At 33.7% G+C, this 13,805-nt stretch overlaps 1 protein-coding gene across 1 annotated transcript in view; it reads right to left on the reverse strand.

Annotated features, from left to right (window-relative positions):
* ZNF277 (zinc finger protein 277) overlaps window positions 1-13,805 on the reverse strand; it is a 136,632-nt gene that overhangs the window by 49,160 nt on the left and 73,667 nt on the right. The window contains exons 2-4 of the mRNA XM_081284580.1: window positions 10,822-11,029; window positions 1,442-1,530; window positions 1,060-1,142 (exon numbers count right to left, since the gene is read on the reverse strand). Coding sequence (XP_081140706.1) covers window positions 1,060-1,142; window positions 1,442-1,530; window positions 10,822-11,029 — 380 coding nt within the window. The remainder of the gene's footprint in view (window positions 1-1,059; window positions 1,143-1,441; window positions 1,531-10,821; window positions 11,030-13,805) is intronic.

Genomic DNA, 13,805 nt, shown 5'->3' on the forward strand with positions numbered 1-13,805 from the left:
CTCATGGGTATTAAAAATCATAAAAGTGAGAACAAACAAAATTAATAAAATGTGACAGTACAGTCACCATTGTTTTGTAGATCGCATAAGATATTATAATAGGGTGATAAGAGAAACTCAGCAAGTCCTTTCTCTTCACTGGATTTATCATACAGGGAAAGCACAATTTTTCTTGCATGTAAGCCAAAGCCCCGTAATATCATATCTCCTTTACTGGGAGAAATAATCATTTGGGCTGCTTATAAAATAAAATGTGCTTCAAGGGACTTTTTCAAATTATATGTCTATGATATTATGGGATTTATTTTCCTTCTAGGTCTCCTGGGTTTATAGCACAAACATTTAAATCAAACTTCTTTTCATAATGTTCCTAGCCAAGTCTAGAATACAAGAAGATTTATAACAGACTGATAAAGAAGAGTAAGTCAATCTGAAGATTAAATAAAAATAACAGAAAACTGAGTACTTTTAAACAAAATTAATAACTTAAAATTAATTTATGATTAACTTATTAAAATGAAAAATTCATACCTTGAGTGTACTGTTACCTTTTTTAAAGATTAAAGATACTGAGGTTTTCAAATTAGCTTGCTTATGATTAAGGATGAAAGTGAGAACAGCTACTATGTTAGATTAAATAATTTGCTTAATTCATATGAAAGAATAAAAGAAATGCCAGTGTGGAGCACATTCTAGTGCAAAGGAGAAAAAAAGGTTAAGCAATTCAACTCAATTTTAGCTGAGGGCATTTTTCCACGACTACTGAACCCTAGCATGTGTCAGGCAGCTAAAATTACACTAAAACATGCAAGATCTGTTATTTTAGAGATAATCCAGGAAGCAAACAAAGCCAAAAATTCTCTCTGTATTTTTAACATGAAATGCTTACATTTTTAATCAGGTGTATATATATTTTTTCTCTGTTAAGACTTTCATGTATAGGTCTCCTCTTTTGAGTAGTTTGAGTTTCCATAATAAAAAGTAGAAAAAAGGAACAATAACAAAAATGATTTTGTATATATTTCCAATACACTATTTGCCCTTTAAAACAATTCTTACCAGTCTCTGCTTCTGAAGCTCTTCTCTAAGAATTCTATCTTCTGGCAAAACATCACACAACAAAAAATAATTGTCTTGTTCTTCTGTTGAGAGATAAGGAAAGTAAATGAGAAAATAGATATTTCCAAGTTTTTTTTTCTAGAAGAATTTATTTCTTTAAAAATGTTTGCATACATGTGTATGACTGTGCATGCCTGGGTGCACATACAGTAGGATCTAGTGCAGAATCTGTTTTAGCTTTATTCCAGTTTAGGCAAAATAAACACAGCAATTTAACTTCAGTCATCATAAAAGCGAGAGCAATTGTAATTTGAGATAGTAAGATTATTCCTTCAAAATTTTTGGAATGCAGCGAAAATATGGTACCAAGATGTATACTTACCAAGTGGAGCTGTGGAATTGATTCTTATAACACTACAAAAATCTGTGATGGGCTGTTCAGTGAACCTTTTCTTCCAATATAAAATGTACCTTAGAATAATAATTTAAAAAAGGGTTGGTGAGAAGACTCAATATGCTACTTTGGTAGAATAATAGGATTATATAAGAACATTTCATTTTATCCCAAAGCAACAAATAAAATTCTAACTGAATACTGCTAGAAAATTTGTGAACACAAAAGCAGTGAAGCATTGTAGAAATATGAAATATGAAATAAATACTTAATGAAATGAAATTACCCTGTAAAAGCATAAAAATGATTAAACTTTATCCCTAAATTCAATAAACAGATATATAGGACAGTTAAACTGAGTTACTTTAACATGATAATGAAGTTTTCTAAAATAATATATGAGTTTATATGTATTTAAAATGCAACAAATAAATAGGCTTCTGACACATTCTGCAATAAATAGAAAGTTGAGTGTTTATCTTATAAAAGAACAGAGGTCATAAGAATAATAAAATGAAAAATCAGTCTATGTTCAAAATCTATATAACAAGAGAAAAATTCCATATGTCCACATCATGTTTGAAAGAAGTCAAATTTAGCCTTTGGAAAAATAGCTGAGCTTACAATTCTTACATCTAATGAGCAGATTTAGAAGCAGTATACAAGTTGAATTTAAATGCAACTCATAACTCACAGACCTATATATCTGATGAAAGAGGTAATAAGATGACAGGATTCAACAAGCTATGTTTCTTTTCATTTACTTAACAATATATATACTGGCAATTGCAATTTTATTTGCCAAATGGTACCAATAAGAGAATGTGGTCTTCTTGGGGAGAAAGGAGTTGGTAAGGGTTGACTCTATAGTTGATGATTTATCAGATTATGCAATGATGGATAAAAGCAGTAACTTAAACCAAAGAACCAAAGACCAGTAAAAGATATGTGGTCTTGAAATCGTTTCTTTTTAATATTTATTTTTTAGTTGTAGTTGGACACAGTACCTTTATTTATTTATTTTTATGTGGTGCTAAGGATCGAACCCAGGGCCTTGCATGTGCTAGGTGAGTACTCAACTGGTGAGCCAGAACCCCAGCCCCTGAAATAGTTTTAATGGTGTAAAAAACAGTACATAGAAACAATAGGAATTTGGACATTTAAAAATGGCTTCATATATACCTCCCAGTGTTTTTCATATAGTAGGCCCACAACAAATGTTTTAAAGTAGTATGAGAGTATTTGAAGATTCTTGTTAAGTTTTCTAAGTAGCCTCCTACTTGACATATTTGTTTCTCATTTTTATTCTTTCCTCCCTTTTTCTTAACATTACTTCTACAATTCCATGGTTCTCTAGAGATAAGGCATTACTATATTAGAAAAAAAATCATGCTGGAGAAAGGTCTGAGAAAAAGAGAGAATCAAGATATAAGCTGACATAAAATGTAAATAAGTATTTAATTATAAAAGGAAAGAAATGAATGACTAATGTATAAGAATGATCCATATTTTACTTCTTTCTTCTCACATAAAACCACATTATTAACCCTGATGGATAAGTAAGAGGAGAAATCTTCCCATATGGAACAGTACTGAGCTTCATCCTAAGAGATAAAAAAAACGCTGATCTTAGGCTCCAGCTCAGCCTCAAACCACAAATACTATAAATGATGCACTGTTGCTCTGTAGTTCTCATTGGCTTCCATAATAGCAGTCTCAGAACAGACAAAAAGGCAAATTTATCTATCAGAAGCTCTTAACATTATTTCCTATGCCAGCTTCAGCACCTTTCATTTCTCAGTATTCTACACAGCTACTTTAGTTCTTTTCTCCCATGAGAAGCAAAAAAGGAGAAAGAAAAGGCTTAAGAGAATAATAATGACATTCCTTGACCTTTACTTATTTTCTTCTCGGCGTATCTTTTATTATAAAGGGTTGACAGGGATAAATGAACATAGTAGATAGAACCTATATTAGAGATGTTACATTGTTCTTCCAAATTGAAATATGCAGATATCTACTTTAATGACCAATCAAATTCATATATGGTAGACCAGGTGCTGAGATAGAGGACAACATTCTCTCTAGAGTTCCCTTATGGTCACCATTAGAATATACCAAAGAAAGATACATCAGCCTCCAATGTCACTATCTGTGTGACGTCCTCTAAATGAAACTGACAATAATGGTCAGCCCTATAAAACAGTAGTTCCATTTTGAGTCTACAGCCAATTATAGGAGGCAGCAGTCACTCCTTGAATATATAGACCTAGGAAAGTGTGAAACACTGTGAGGCAGATGACCAATAAGAATGTGGTGGTTCCTAGAGATCAAACTGCCCTTTGAATTATCATTGATTTATTTATTAATGAAATATCAATACCATTTCTATTCTGTCTGAACAGATATTCATCTAGAAGCAGCTTGCTTTTTAAGTGAAGAAAATGGTCAAAACTTCATAGTTGATGTATTAATATGGTATGAAAGGAACAGGGACTTTGCATTCAGGGATATGAACCTAAATTTAAGGTATTTCATTTTCCCAAAGCTCACATTACTCATTTGCAATATCAGTTGTTGGCAACTAAATAAAACAAGTTAAGCAGTATCCAAAATCCTGAATGTTTAACATGTGATATTTATTATTAAGAGAAAAAAAATATAGTAGTGAAGAATTTATGTTTATCTCAGGGGAATAATGGTGCCTAAAACAAAAAATATTTCACCCTCAACAAAAGGAAAAAAAAAAAAGAAAAAGTGGGCATGGTGGTATGCGCCTATAGTCCAAGCTACTTGGGAGGTGGAGGCTGAGGTGAGAGGATCACTTGAGTTCATGAGTTTGAGACCAGCCTGGGCAAGAATGAAAGAACCTATATTAAAAAAAAAAAAAAAGGAACATTGCAGCAAACATCTACTGAGAAAAAAATAGTTTAATAAATAGTGAGAAAGCTCACAGAAGTGGCTAGGGTGACAAAAGAGTAAAATAATGATGTCATGTGAAGACAACAATGATAATTGGAATGGAAGCCACCATTTGCTGAGTCCTTGTCTGTCTAAGGTCACAATTAGAATGTAAGAATTGGGATATGAACTTTGGGATATGAACTTGTTCTGACTCCAAAATCAAACTTGGTCTTCTGGAGAACAGTGCCTCTTGTGGCACATGGAGATCAATCTGCATAAGAACTGCAGAAAAGGGAAGACGGTGGGAAAAAGCCCATACAGTTGTAATGAAATTATTATTTTTTTCCTTCAGAAGACAAGGAAGTTCTGTATAATACTTTTTGACAAGAGAGAAACAGAACTAGAGACATGAAGTCTGAAGGCAAAAGGAAACTTCTCTTTCCCAAAAGCATACTAGACAGTAGTGGTGTTCAGCATAAACTGCACCTAACTTCAGGTCTAAGGACAAAAAGCTGATGCCAGCTGTGTGTGGCTGTTGATTTAGAACTACTTGACTAGGGACAAGTGAAAAGTAACGCTATTACAGAGGTAACAATGACCTAATTCCAACAGTCAATGGGTCTCAGTCTCTAAGGATTTCCACGTTTTGATACTGTCTCCATGATCTCTGAAGAGAAGGATCACATATATACCATCTATTTTGTGTCAGAGTTTACTTCAAGGTGATAGACACAGGGAAGCAATTACTAACATCAATGGACTTAAAATCCTGGGTATATTCTGCCTAGCAAACCCTTTGAAATATTTAGCGAGGGGCTGGGCATGGTAACTCACACCTGTAATCCCAGTGACTTGGAAGGCTGGAATCTCGAGTTCAAGTCTAGCTAACCTTGGAAACTTAGCAAGACCCTGTCTCAAAAATGAAAATGAATGAATGAATGAATGAATGAATGAATGAACAAATAAATAAATAAATAGAGCTAGGGATGTAGCTCATTGGTGGAGTACCCTTGAGTAATGTGTTCCACCCTTAAGAAATGTACAGACCCACACAGAACACAAGTTAATGAGGGCTTCCAAAGGGTTAAAGAGAGTGAAGCTATTATGATATAGTCTGGCAGTCTTCAAATAGGTTCAAAGTTATTTTTTTGCTCCATGAACAAGTAGTCATCAATTTTATTTACTTGTTTGTTTTTATTCATTTTTGGGACTGAACTCAAGGGCACTTGACTATCCTTCCAGTCTTTTTTTTTAAATTTTTTTTATTGATTATTTAAAGCATTACATAGCTCATGATATATCATCTTTCATACATTTGACTCAAATTGTGTTTTGAACTCCCATTTTCACCCCAAATACAGATTGCAGAATCACATCTGTTACATATTCACATTTTTACATAATGCCATATTAGTGACTGTTGTATTCTGCTACCTTTCCTATCCCCTACTATCCCCCCTCCCCTCCCCTCCCCTCCCATCTTCCCTCTCTACCTCCCCTGCTGTTCAATTCTCTCCCTTTTTTTCCCTCCCCCTTGCCCCTCATAACCTCTTATAATTTTATGTATCATTGAAGGTCTCCTACTATTTCCATGTGCTTTCCCTTCTCTCTCCGTTTCTCTCCCCCCATTCGTCTTTGTTTACTGTAGTCTTTTCCTCATGTTCTTCCTTCCTGTTCTGTTCTTAGTTGTTCTCTTTATATCAAAGCAGACATTTTGGCATTTGTTTTTTAGGGCTTGGCTAGCTTCGCTTAGCATAATCTGCTCTAATGCCATCCATTTCCCTGCAAATTCTATGATTTTGTCATTTCTTAGTGCTGCATAATACTCCATTGTGTATAGATGCCACATTTTTTTTATCCATTCATCTATTGAGGGGCATCTAGATTGGTTCCACAGTCTAGCTATTGTGAATTGTGCCGCTATAATCATTGATGCAGCCGTATCCCTATAGAGCGCTTTTTTAAGGTCCTCAGGGAATAGTCCGAGAAGTGGGATAGCTGGGTCAAATGGTGGATCCATTCCCAGCTTTCCCAGGAATCTCCATACTGCTTTCCAAATTGGCCTCACCATTTTGCAGCCCCACCAGCAGTGTACAAGTGTACCCTTTTCCCCACATCCCTGCTAACACTTATTGTTGTTTGACTTCATAATGGCTGCCAATCTTACTGGAGTGAGATGGTATCTTAGGGTGGTTTTGATTTGCATTTCTCTGATTGCTAGAGATGGTGAGCATTTTTTCATGTACTTGTTGATTGATTGTATGTCCTGGGGCTACAAATAACCTTCCAGTCTTTTTTGAGACAGAGTCTCATTAAGTTGCTAAGACTGGCCTTGAACTTGTGATTTTCCTGCCTCAGTCTCCTGAGTCACTGGGATTACAGGCACATGCCTGACAGTTATCAATTTTAGAAATAATGTTTTTCAGGTACTGTCAGTAGAATCTGAAATATTGTTAGTTGTCTTCTCAAGGCAGGCAGGGGATAAATCAGGTAATAGGCTAGTTCAATAGGAAAAAATTATCAATGAGTGTCTCTTCTTGGGAGACAATGTTTGTTACAAAAGCCACATATAAACCATCATACAATCTAAATATATAAAATTATGAATCAAACCTTATTGGGATATGATATATAAATAGACCTCAACTACAACATATATTTGACCTACGCCTAAATTTGAGGCAAGAAAAATACTAGTTAAATGTAATAATGGTTATTTTTGCTTAGAATTAAGAGGTGTCTATATATATATTTCCTTGTGGTTAGTACAGGCACTCAGATAAATTGCATTCAATTGAGATATAGCTTAGTGATAGCAGGCCTTAAATAAATACATGCTTCTTGTGATTTTTTTCCCCACCCACTAGAAGATATTTTTTAAAGTTAAGGGATCATTTAGTACTTTTTTTTTTTTTTTTTTTTTTTACTTCTCTGGTTTATTCAGAGTTAGAATTGTAGCTACTCAATCTGTAAAGGCTACTGTGAAATAACATGGTATCAACACTTTATTGGGATGACTGCTATAAAAGAATTTTTATACTTTACTAAAAAGCCATGAATGTAAGTCAGCAAATACTTTTCTCCTTTCAAAAGAACTTCAAATCATGTCTCAGAATTGTCTCAGAAAAAAATAGTCCCTCCACCATCACTGATACACTTATTAATAAAGGTATAAAGATTTGAGATATGGTTGTCAATTAAGTAGTACAAAATGAGTGAAATTTAATACAGAAGGTGGCAATAATTAAGAAGTTAACATATATCATTTGGAGCAATTTTAATCTACTGAAAAAGCTAGAAAATAGCTCAGTAAATAATTGTTAAATACATTCAAAGGGAAAATTTTTATGTTTTTTTAATTTTTCCCTAGAAAGTTTATACTGTTAATTTGTTTCAATAAAGAAAATGTCAAATATATTTAATGTGAAAACTTGACAGTTTACTTCTTGTTTATACACACACACACACACACACATATATATATTTTTTTGTGTGTGTGTGTGTGTGTGTGTGTGTGTGTGGTGCTGGGGATTGAACCCAAGGCCTTGTGCATGTGAGGCAAGGACTCTACCAACTGAGCTATATCCCCATCTTGTATCTATTATATATCATCTTTATTACTTATTGTACTTGGAAGGAGCAACTTTTTCCTAGAAGTTCTGGATAAATTCATTTATGCTACTGAACATCCCACTATTTTCTCCTCCCCACCTTACCTCTTTAGCTTCTTTTCTAAAGTTAGGAATAATCCACACGCATAATATGAGAAGATTTGAACTTATCTCTGATCATAGTCAAGACTTGTTTTCGAAAGAAATTTTTAGTTTCACTAAATAGTAGATATTATAATTTAAAGGAGAATGGATATGTTAAAATGTATTTTAAAGCAACAGAGCTTACTCAATCTACTCCAATCCATTTGAATTGATCTCAGGTTTACTTACTGTGATAATTTTATTTAATTAGGAGGACAGCTGATAAGAAAGATCTAGGTTTCCAAGTTTAAAATACATATTAACTATGCAGTTTAGAAAGCACTTACATCAGATATGCATGTTTTCTTCAATTAAAAATCATCAATTTTATTATATAACTAAATTTAGGGAGTAATTAATTCTAACATTTAATTACTGATTCCTAAGCCCTGAGACTTAGTAAGTAATTTGGTTTTTCTGTTTATAGATGAATAATAAGATTAGTATCAATGGTAAGAATGAGAGACTGATTAGTACAAATACAGCTACTTAACTATCATACATAGCACAAAGGTGAAAAGATAAATTCTGATTCAGATACTCAGATTTTAAAGGCAGAAGAGAAAGGAAAATCTTAACACCTCTCAATTATCACTGGTAAATGATCATATTTTTCTGCAATTCATTAGAGATACTTTGTGCTTACATAGAAAAAGAATAAAAAAGTAGTTTCATAACAAAGAAAAGCTGAGTAATATAAGTCTTACTCATTTAATAGTCCTATCAATGGTTTATAAGAGAAAATTGGAACATGTCTAGCCTAGAAAGTGTCTAAAACAAAATCAACAGAGTTGCCCACATACTATAATTAGGTATCATAAACGAGAAAGCTCCCAGACTACACCAAGAATTAACAAATACATACACTCATTCGAGCGTGCACACATACTACCCCCAACAAATTGAAAAATAAAAATGAGAATGAGAAGCACGGTGTCTCCTCTGAAAGTGAAGAAGAAATTATTCTATTTACCAGTTGCTGACGTATATTATTCATGTAACTCTCCTCCCTTTCTCTGTTCCTTCTCTGCTTTCTGACCAGGCAGCACTAAAATGTACTAAAACATACAGTGCTGAATGGATATAAGGGGCAATACATACGCAGGAGGCACATGGCAGACACTCAATATGGGTGCTAGGCAGTTGGGAAGGATATTGAGGACAGAGATCAGGGTTAGAGAATAGTTAATATTACCCTTGTGGGTATGCTAGCTATTCCAACTTTCTAGAATTTTAGATTATTTAGAACCCTGGATGACATCTCAAAAGTTATATTTTACAAATAATTATCAGATTTTTAGACCAGAATAAATGCCTATTGAAAATGCAAGCTACCTTTATAGAAAATTAAGATTTCACATATATCTTCAGTAATAAAAATACAAATGAAAACTTGGCTTTCAGTTATCAGGTACACATTGTTACAGGCACTAGCAAGTAGAATACATACTCTGTTTTATATATGATTCAACAACTTATAAGAGCTGGCAGAATGATGCTTAAAGTAACTTACTGGAAGTCACAGATTAGGAAGTTTTGAAGCCTGTATTTATCTCAAGGCCTGCCTTGTATTACAATCTACCTTAATAATACAGTTTGTGGTTTTGGAATACCCATCATAAGAAAGAAGCTGCTTTCTAGTAATGACATTTGTTATCTGAGAGAGAAATTTTTATAGTTAAGATGCAAGGATATTACAATGTCTGGGCTACTCTAATATTTTTTAGTGAAATCAGAAGAGAATATCTCAAAATGAGACCTTACCAGATATATTAAATTATAGACATGCAGTAACTATACAAGTTAATAACTATCATGATGTTGCCTCTATGAATTATGTTTGCCAAATTTCAATCAATCATGAAATGTGCATAATTACTACTCCATTATAGTTGCTTAAGAGAAGGTACTTCTCTTGAACAACTACTATCAGAAAGTATAAATTGGGGAAAAAGGGATATTGCCTATATCACTTATCTGCTAGTATGATAATTCAGGTGTTTCTCAGTTGGAGCATAGCTCACTTTGAGCCCTGGCTGTGTAGGTCAATTTTCATAGAAAAAGAATATTTCCGACATGCCCAATGTTAGCATGCTCCTCTCTATCTACTTTTTCATCTTCATTATCCTTTGTCTCTTAGAATCTGTCACTGATTTCCATAGCTGTCACTCTTATATCTTCTCTTTGGCTTGTTGAATGATTCCATATTTTTCCTCCCTCCTGGTTTACAACCTGAGCATAGCACTTAGTTTAAACTGAGATTTGTTTGGACAAGACCCTGTAGACTTGAAAGGTTCCAAGTAACCCTGTTTTCAAACATTAACTTTTGGGTAGCCCATTGCCAAGTCTTTTTTCTTGACTTCCTATATGGACCCATTCATCTAGAGAACGCCTATGGTCTCAAACATGAAAAGAATGTCGATCTGACAGACATCAACAGTGTCAACAATCTCATGAAATGTGGCAAAGAAAATATTATTTACTCATTTGGAAAACTGACCGATTTCCAGAATTAGTAAGAAATGCACTAGTATCTGACATTCTCAAACACAAATCACACACTCAAGAAAAAGAGTACAATTTCTAAAAGAGTCTAAGGAGAAACCTGAAAATGAATATGTACTTTCATATTTGCATAGGAATTAGTTCATAGTTTATACCATTTCCCTAATGAACAGTGAATTATTTTATAAACAAAACCAAATTTACCTTTGGAAATCAACAACCAGCTTAACATCAGCAATGACAAGTTTATGCTCAATAATCATGTGCTTCAAAAGTTTGTCTTGTTCAGCCACAGGAAAATGCTCTTCACAGAAAATACAAGGCACAGAAGCAGAACCGTCTAAAGTGGTGGTGCCACCTGGACTTTCTGGCAGGGAAAGCGGCTCCAAGATACAATCCTTACTGTTACTTTCTGGAAGAGATTAAAAAAAAAAAAAAGAAATAAAAAAATTTTAAAAACGTGAAACCAATATTTTAGATCTTTATTCATGTAACTCTCCTCCCTTTCTCTGTTCCTTCTCTGCTTCCTGACCAGGCAGCACTAAAATGTACTAAAACATACAGTGCTGAATGGATATAAGGGATGATTTGAATGATTGTGAATGATTTCTCACTTTCTGCATTAAAAGGATCCTAAAGATATTTATGTATCTCCAAAAAGAAAAACATATAGTGATAGAGAGTAGATATTTTATTATCATTTTAAATACTTTTGTAACCCTGAGGTAGGGAATAAAGCAAAAGCAGCTCAAACTCCCCATTTGCTTGCTTGAATCAGAGAAACCCATTTGTCAGGGCAGCTGTTCGAGACTTCTTCTTGGACACTGGTCAGTGGCAGAACTTCTGGGGTACTTGCAAGCAGGAAGGTTACAAGATTCTAAGGTTCAATTTTGACCTATGTCTAAGAGTTATCACACAAAAGGAAGTAAATGGTATATACTGAGACTACAAATGATGTCAGGCCAGTCTTTTAGGCTACTCTCTGTCACAGTGGCAAACTCTTTCCTATTTCTGATTATCTGTCACATATAGAGAAGATAGTTCTTATATAGGTGGGTGGCCCAAGTGGTGATTTTCTGTTTATATCTTTCATTTGATTTTTATACATTTAGGTATCAGAATTGAGGCTTCTGTGAATAAAGAGATGAATGCTCAATTACTAGATATAAATGATAAATATTTCTCTTATCTGTACTATTCCTTTTCCTAAACATCACCTTATAGTATATTTATGAATTGAAGTGTATAAATTTTGTGTCTACAATTTCAGGACCTCAAACTATAAGCAGTTATGTTGCATCAGGACCTCTCTTTAGTCTGCCTGAGTGGAAGCCTGCACCTTCACTTTATTCAGGCTAGTGAATAGTTAGTAACCAGAAAACTAGTATAAGGAAACTAGGGTAAAACCTTTGACCTTTGCAGAAGGGTGGGGAACCTTCTTAAGAAAAAAAGATAGCTCTTTGACAGACAATACTCTTTAGAATTAGGTTAATATTAATTCTCCTGTTACATTCTACTTCTTATTTTTATCTTACTGTATTCTTATTATTCAAAGCATTTTTAAAAATTTTTGTTGATGGATCTTTATTTTGTTTATTTTTACGTGGTGCTGAAAATTGAACCCAGTGCCTCACACATGCTAGACGGTGCTCCACCACTAAGCCACAAGCCCAGCACTTTAGTCAAAGCATTCTTAGTTGAATAATTGAATCATTCAAGGTAGACTGCTGACCATGGCCTAAGAATTAGATAACTAATAAAAGAGGGGCACTTTAATTTATCCACTTAACAAAAATCAACTGAGTATTTCCTGAGTGCCAGTCTCTTTGTTTCAATGTTGCTTGACATGATCTTTACTATCCAATTTAAAGTGCTCATAATTTGATTGAAGGTACAAATAAATTAAAAGTGTAAAGAGAGCTATATGGAGCAGAAGAATGGAGAGTACAACTAAGCTGGAAAGGGAAAGTGTCCTATAGGAGATGACCTCTAGTATATTATTCATATATACTCTGCCCCTATTAGAAGTATGCTAAACCAAACTGTTTATTTTTGTTCACAAATTTTTTATTATATTTTTGTTATCTTAAATACTCCCATATAACAGTAGGGGAAGTATTTAAAATACACAAGCACTTTATAAGTACTGTTAATGCAATAGATTATTAGCAATTTACATTTATTAAATTAGGTAATGGAATCATGAAATTCTGCAGTTTTTTGGTTATAGGCTATACTCTTTCGTTTAGGCTAAATTTTCATGTATTTTTTTGTATATGTTACTTTTATGTACATATATATTTGTTAAGTATATTACTTATGTCTAATTCCCCCATCTTAATATTAGAGATATGTAATATACCTAAGAAACTCTATGATAATATTTTATACTAATAGAATATGACAAAAGACAGCACATTCTAAATAAAGTCAACATTAGTAAATATTACCTACCAAATAGGAAATTACAAATACTACTACATTACATCCTTCTCTCCAAATTTGATTAAGATAGTTGTCATTTTGTTTGACTGTAGAGCACAAGCCTATGATAAATAATTGTTACCACCAAGCAGGAACTAATGTTTTTTTTTTTTTTTATTGGTTGTTCACAACATTACAAAGCTCTTGACATATCATATTTCATACATTAGATTGAAGTGGGTTATGACCCCCAATTTTACCCCAAATGCAGATTGCAGAATCACGTCGGTTACACATCCACAATTTTACATAATGCCCTATTAGTAATTGTTGTATTCTGCTACCTTTCCTATCCCCTACCATCCCCCCTCCCCTCCCCTCCCAACTTCTCTTTCTACCCCATCTACTGTAATTCATTTCTCTCCTTGTTTATTTTCCCATTCCCCTCACAACCTCTTATATGTAATTTTGTATAGCAATGAGGGTCTCCCTTCATTTCCATGCAATTTCCCTTTTCTCTCTCTTTCCCTCCCATCTCATGTCTCTGTTTAATGTTAATCTTTTCTTCCTACTCTTCCTCCCTGCTCTGTTCATAGTTGCTCTCATTATATCAAAGAAGACATTTGGTATTTGTTTTTTAGGGATTGGCTAGCTTCACTAAGCATAATCTGCTCTAGTGCCATCCATTTCCCTGCAAATTCTATGATTTTGTCATTTTTTATTGCTGCATAGTACTCCATTGTGTATAGATGCCACATTTTTTT

Source organism: Spermophilus citellus (assembly GCF_964194105.1).
Source record: "Spermophilus citellus genome assembly, chromosome: 3".
Taxonomy (NCBI): Eukaryota; Metazoa; Chordata; class Mammalia; order Rodentia; family Sciuridae; genus Spermophilus; species Spermophilus citellus.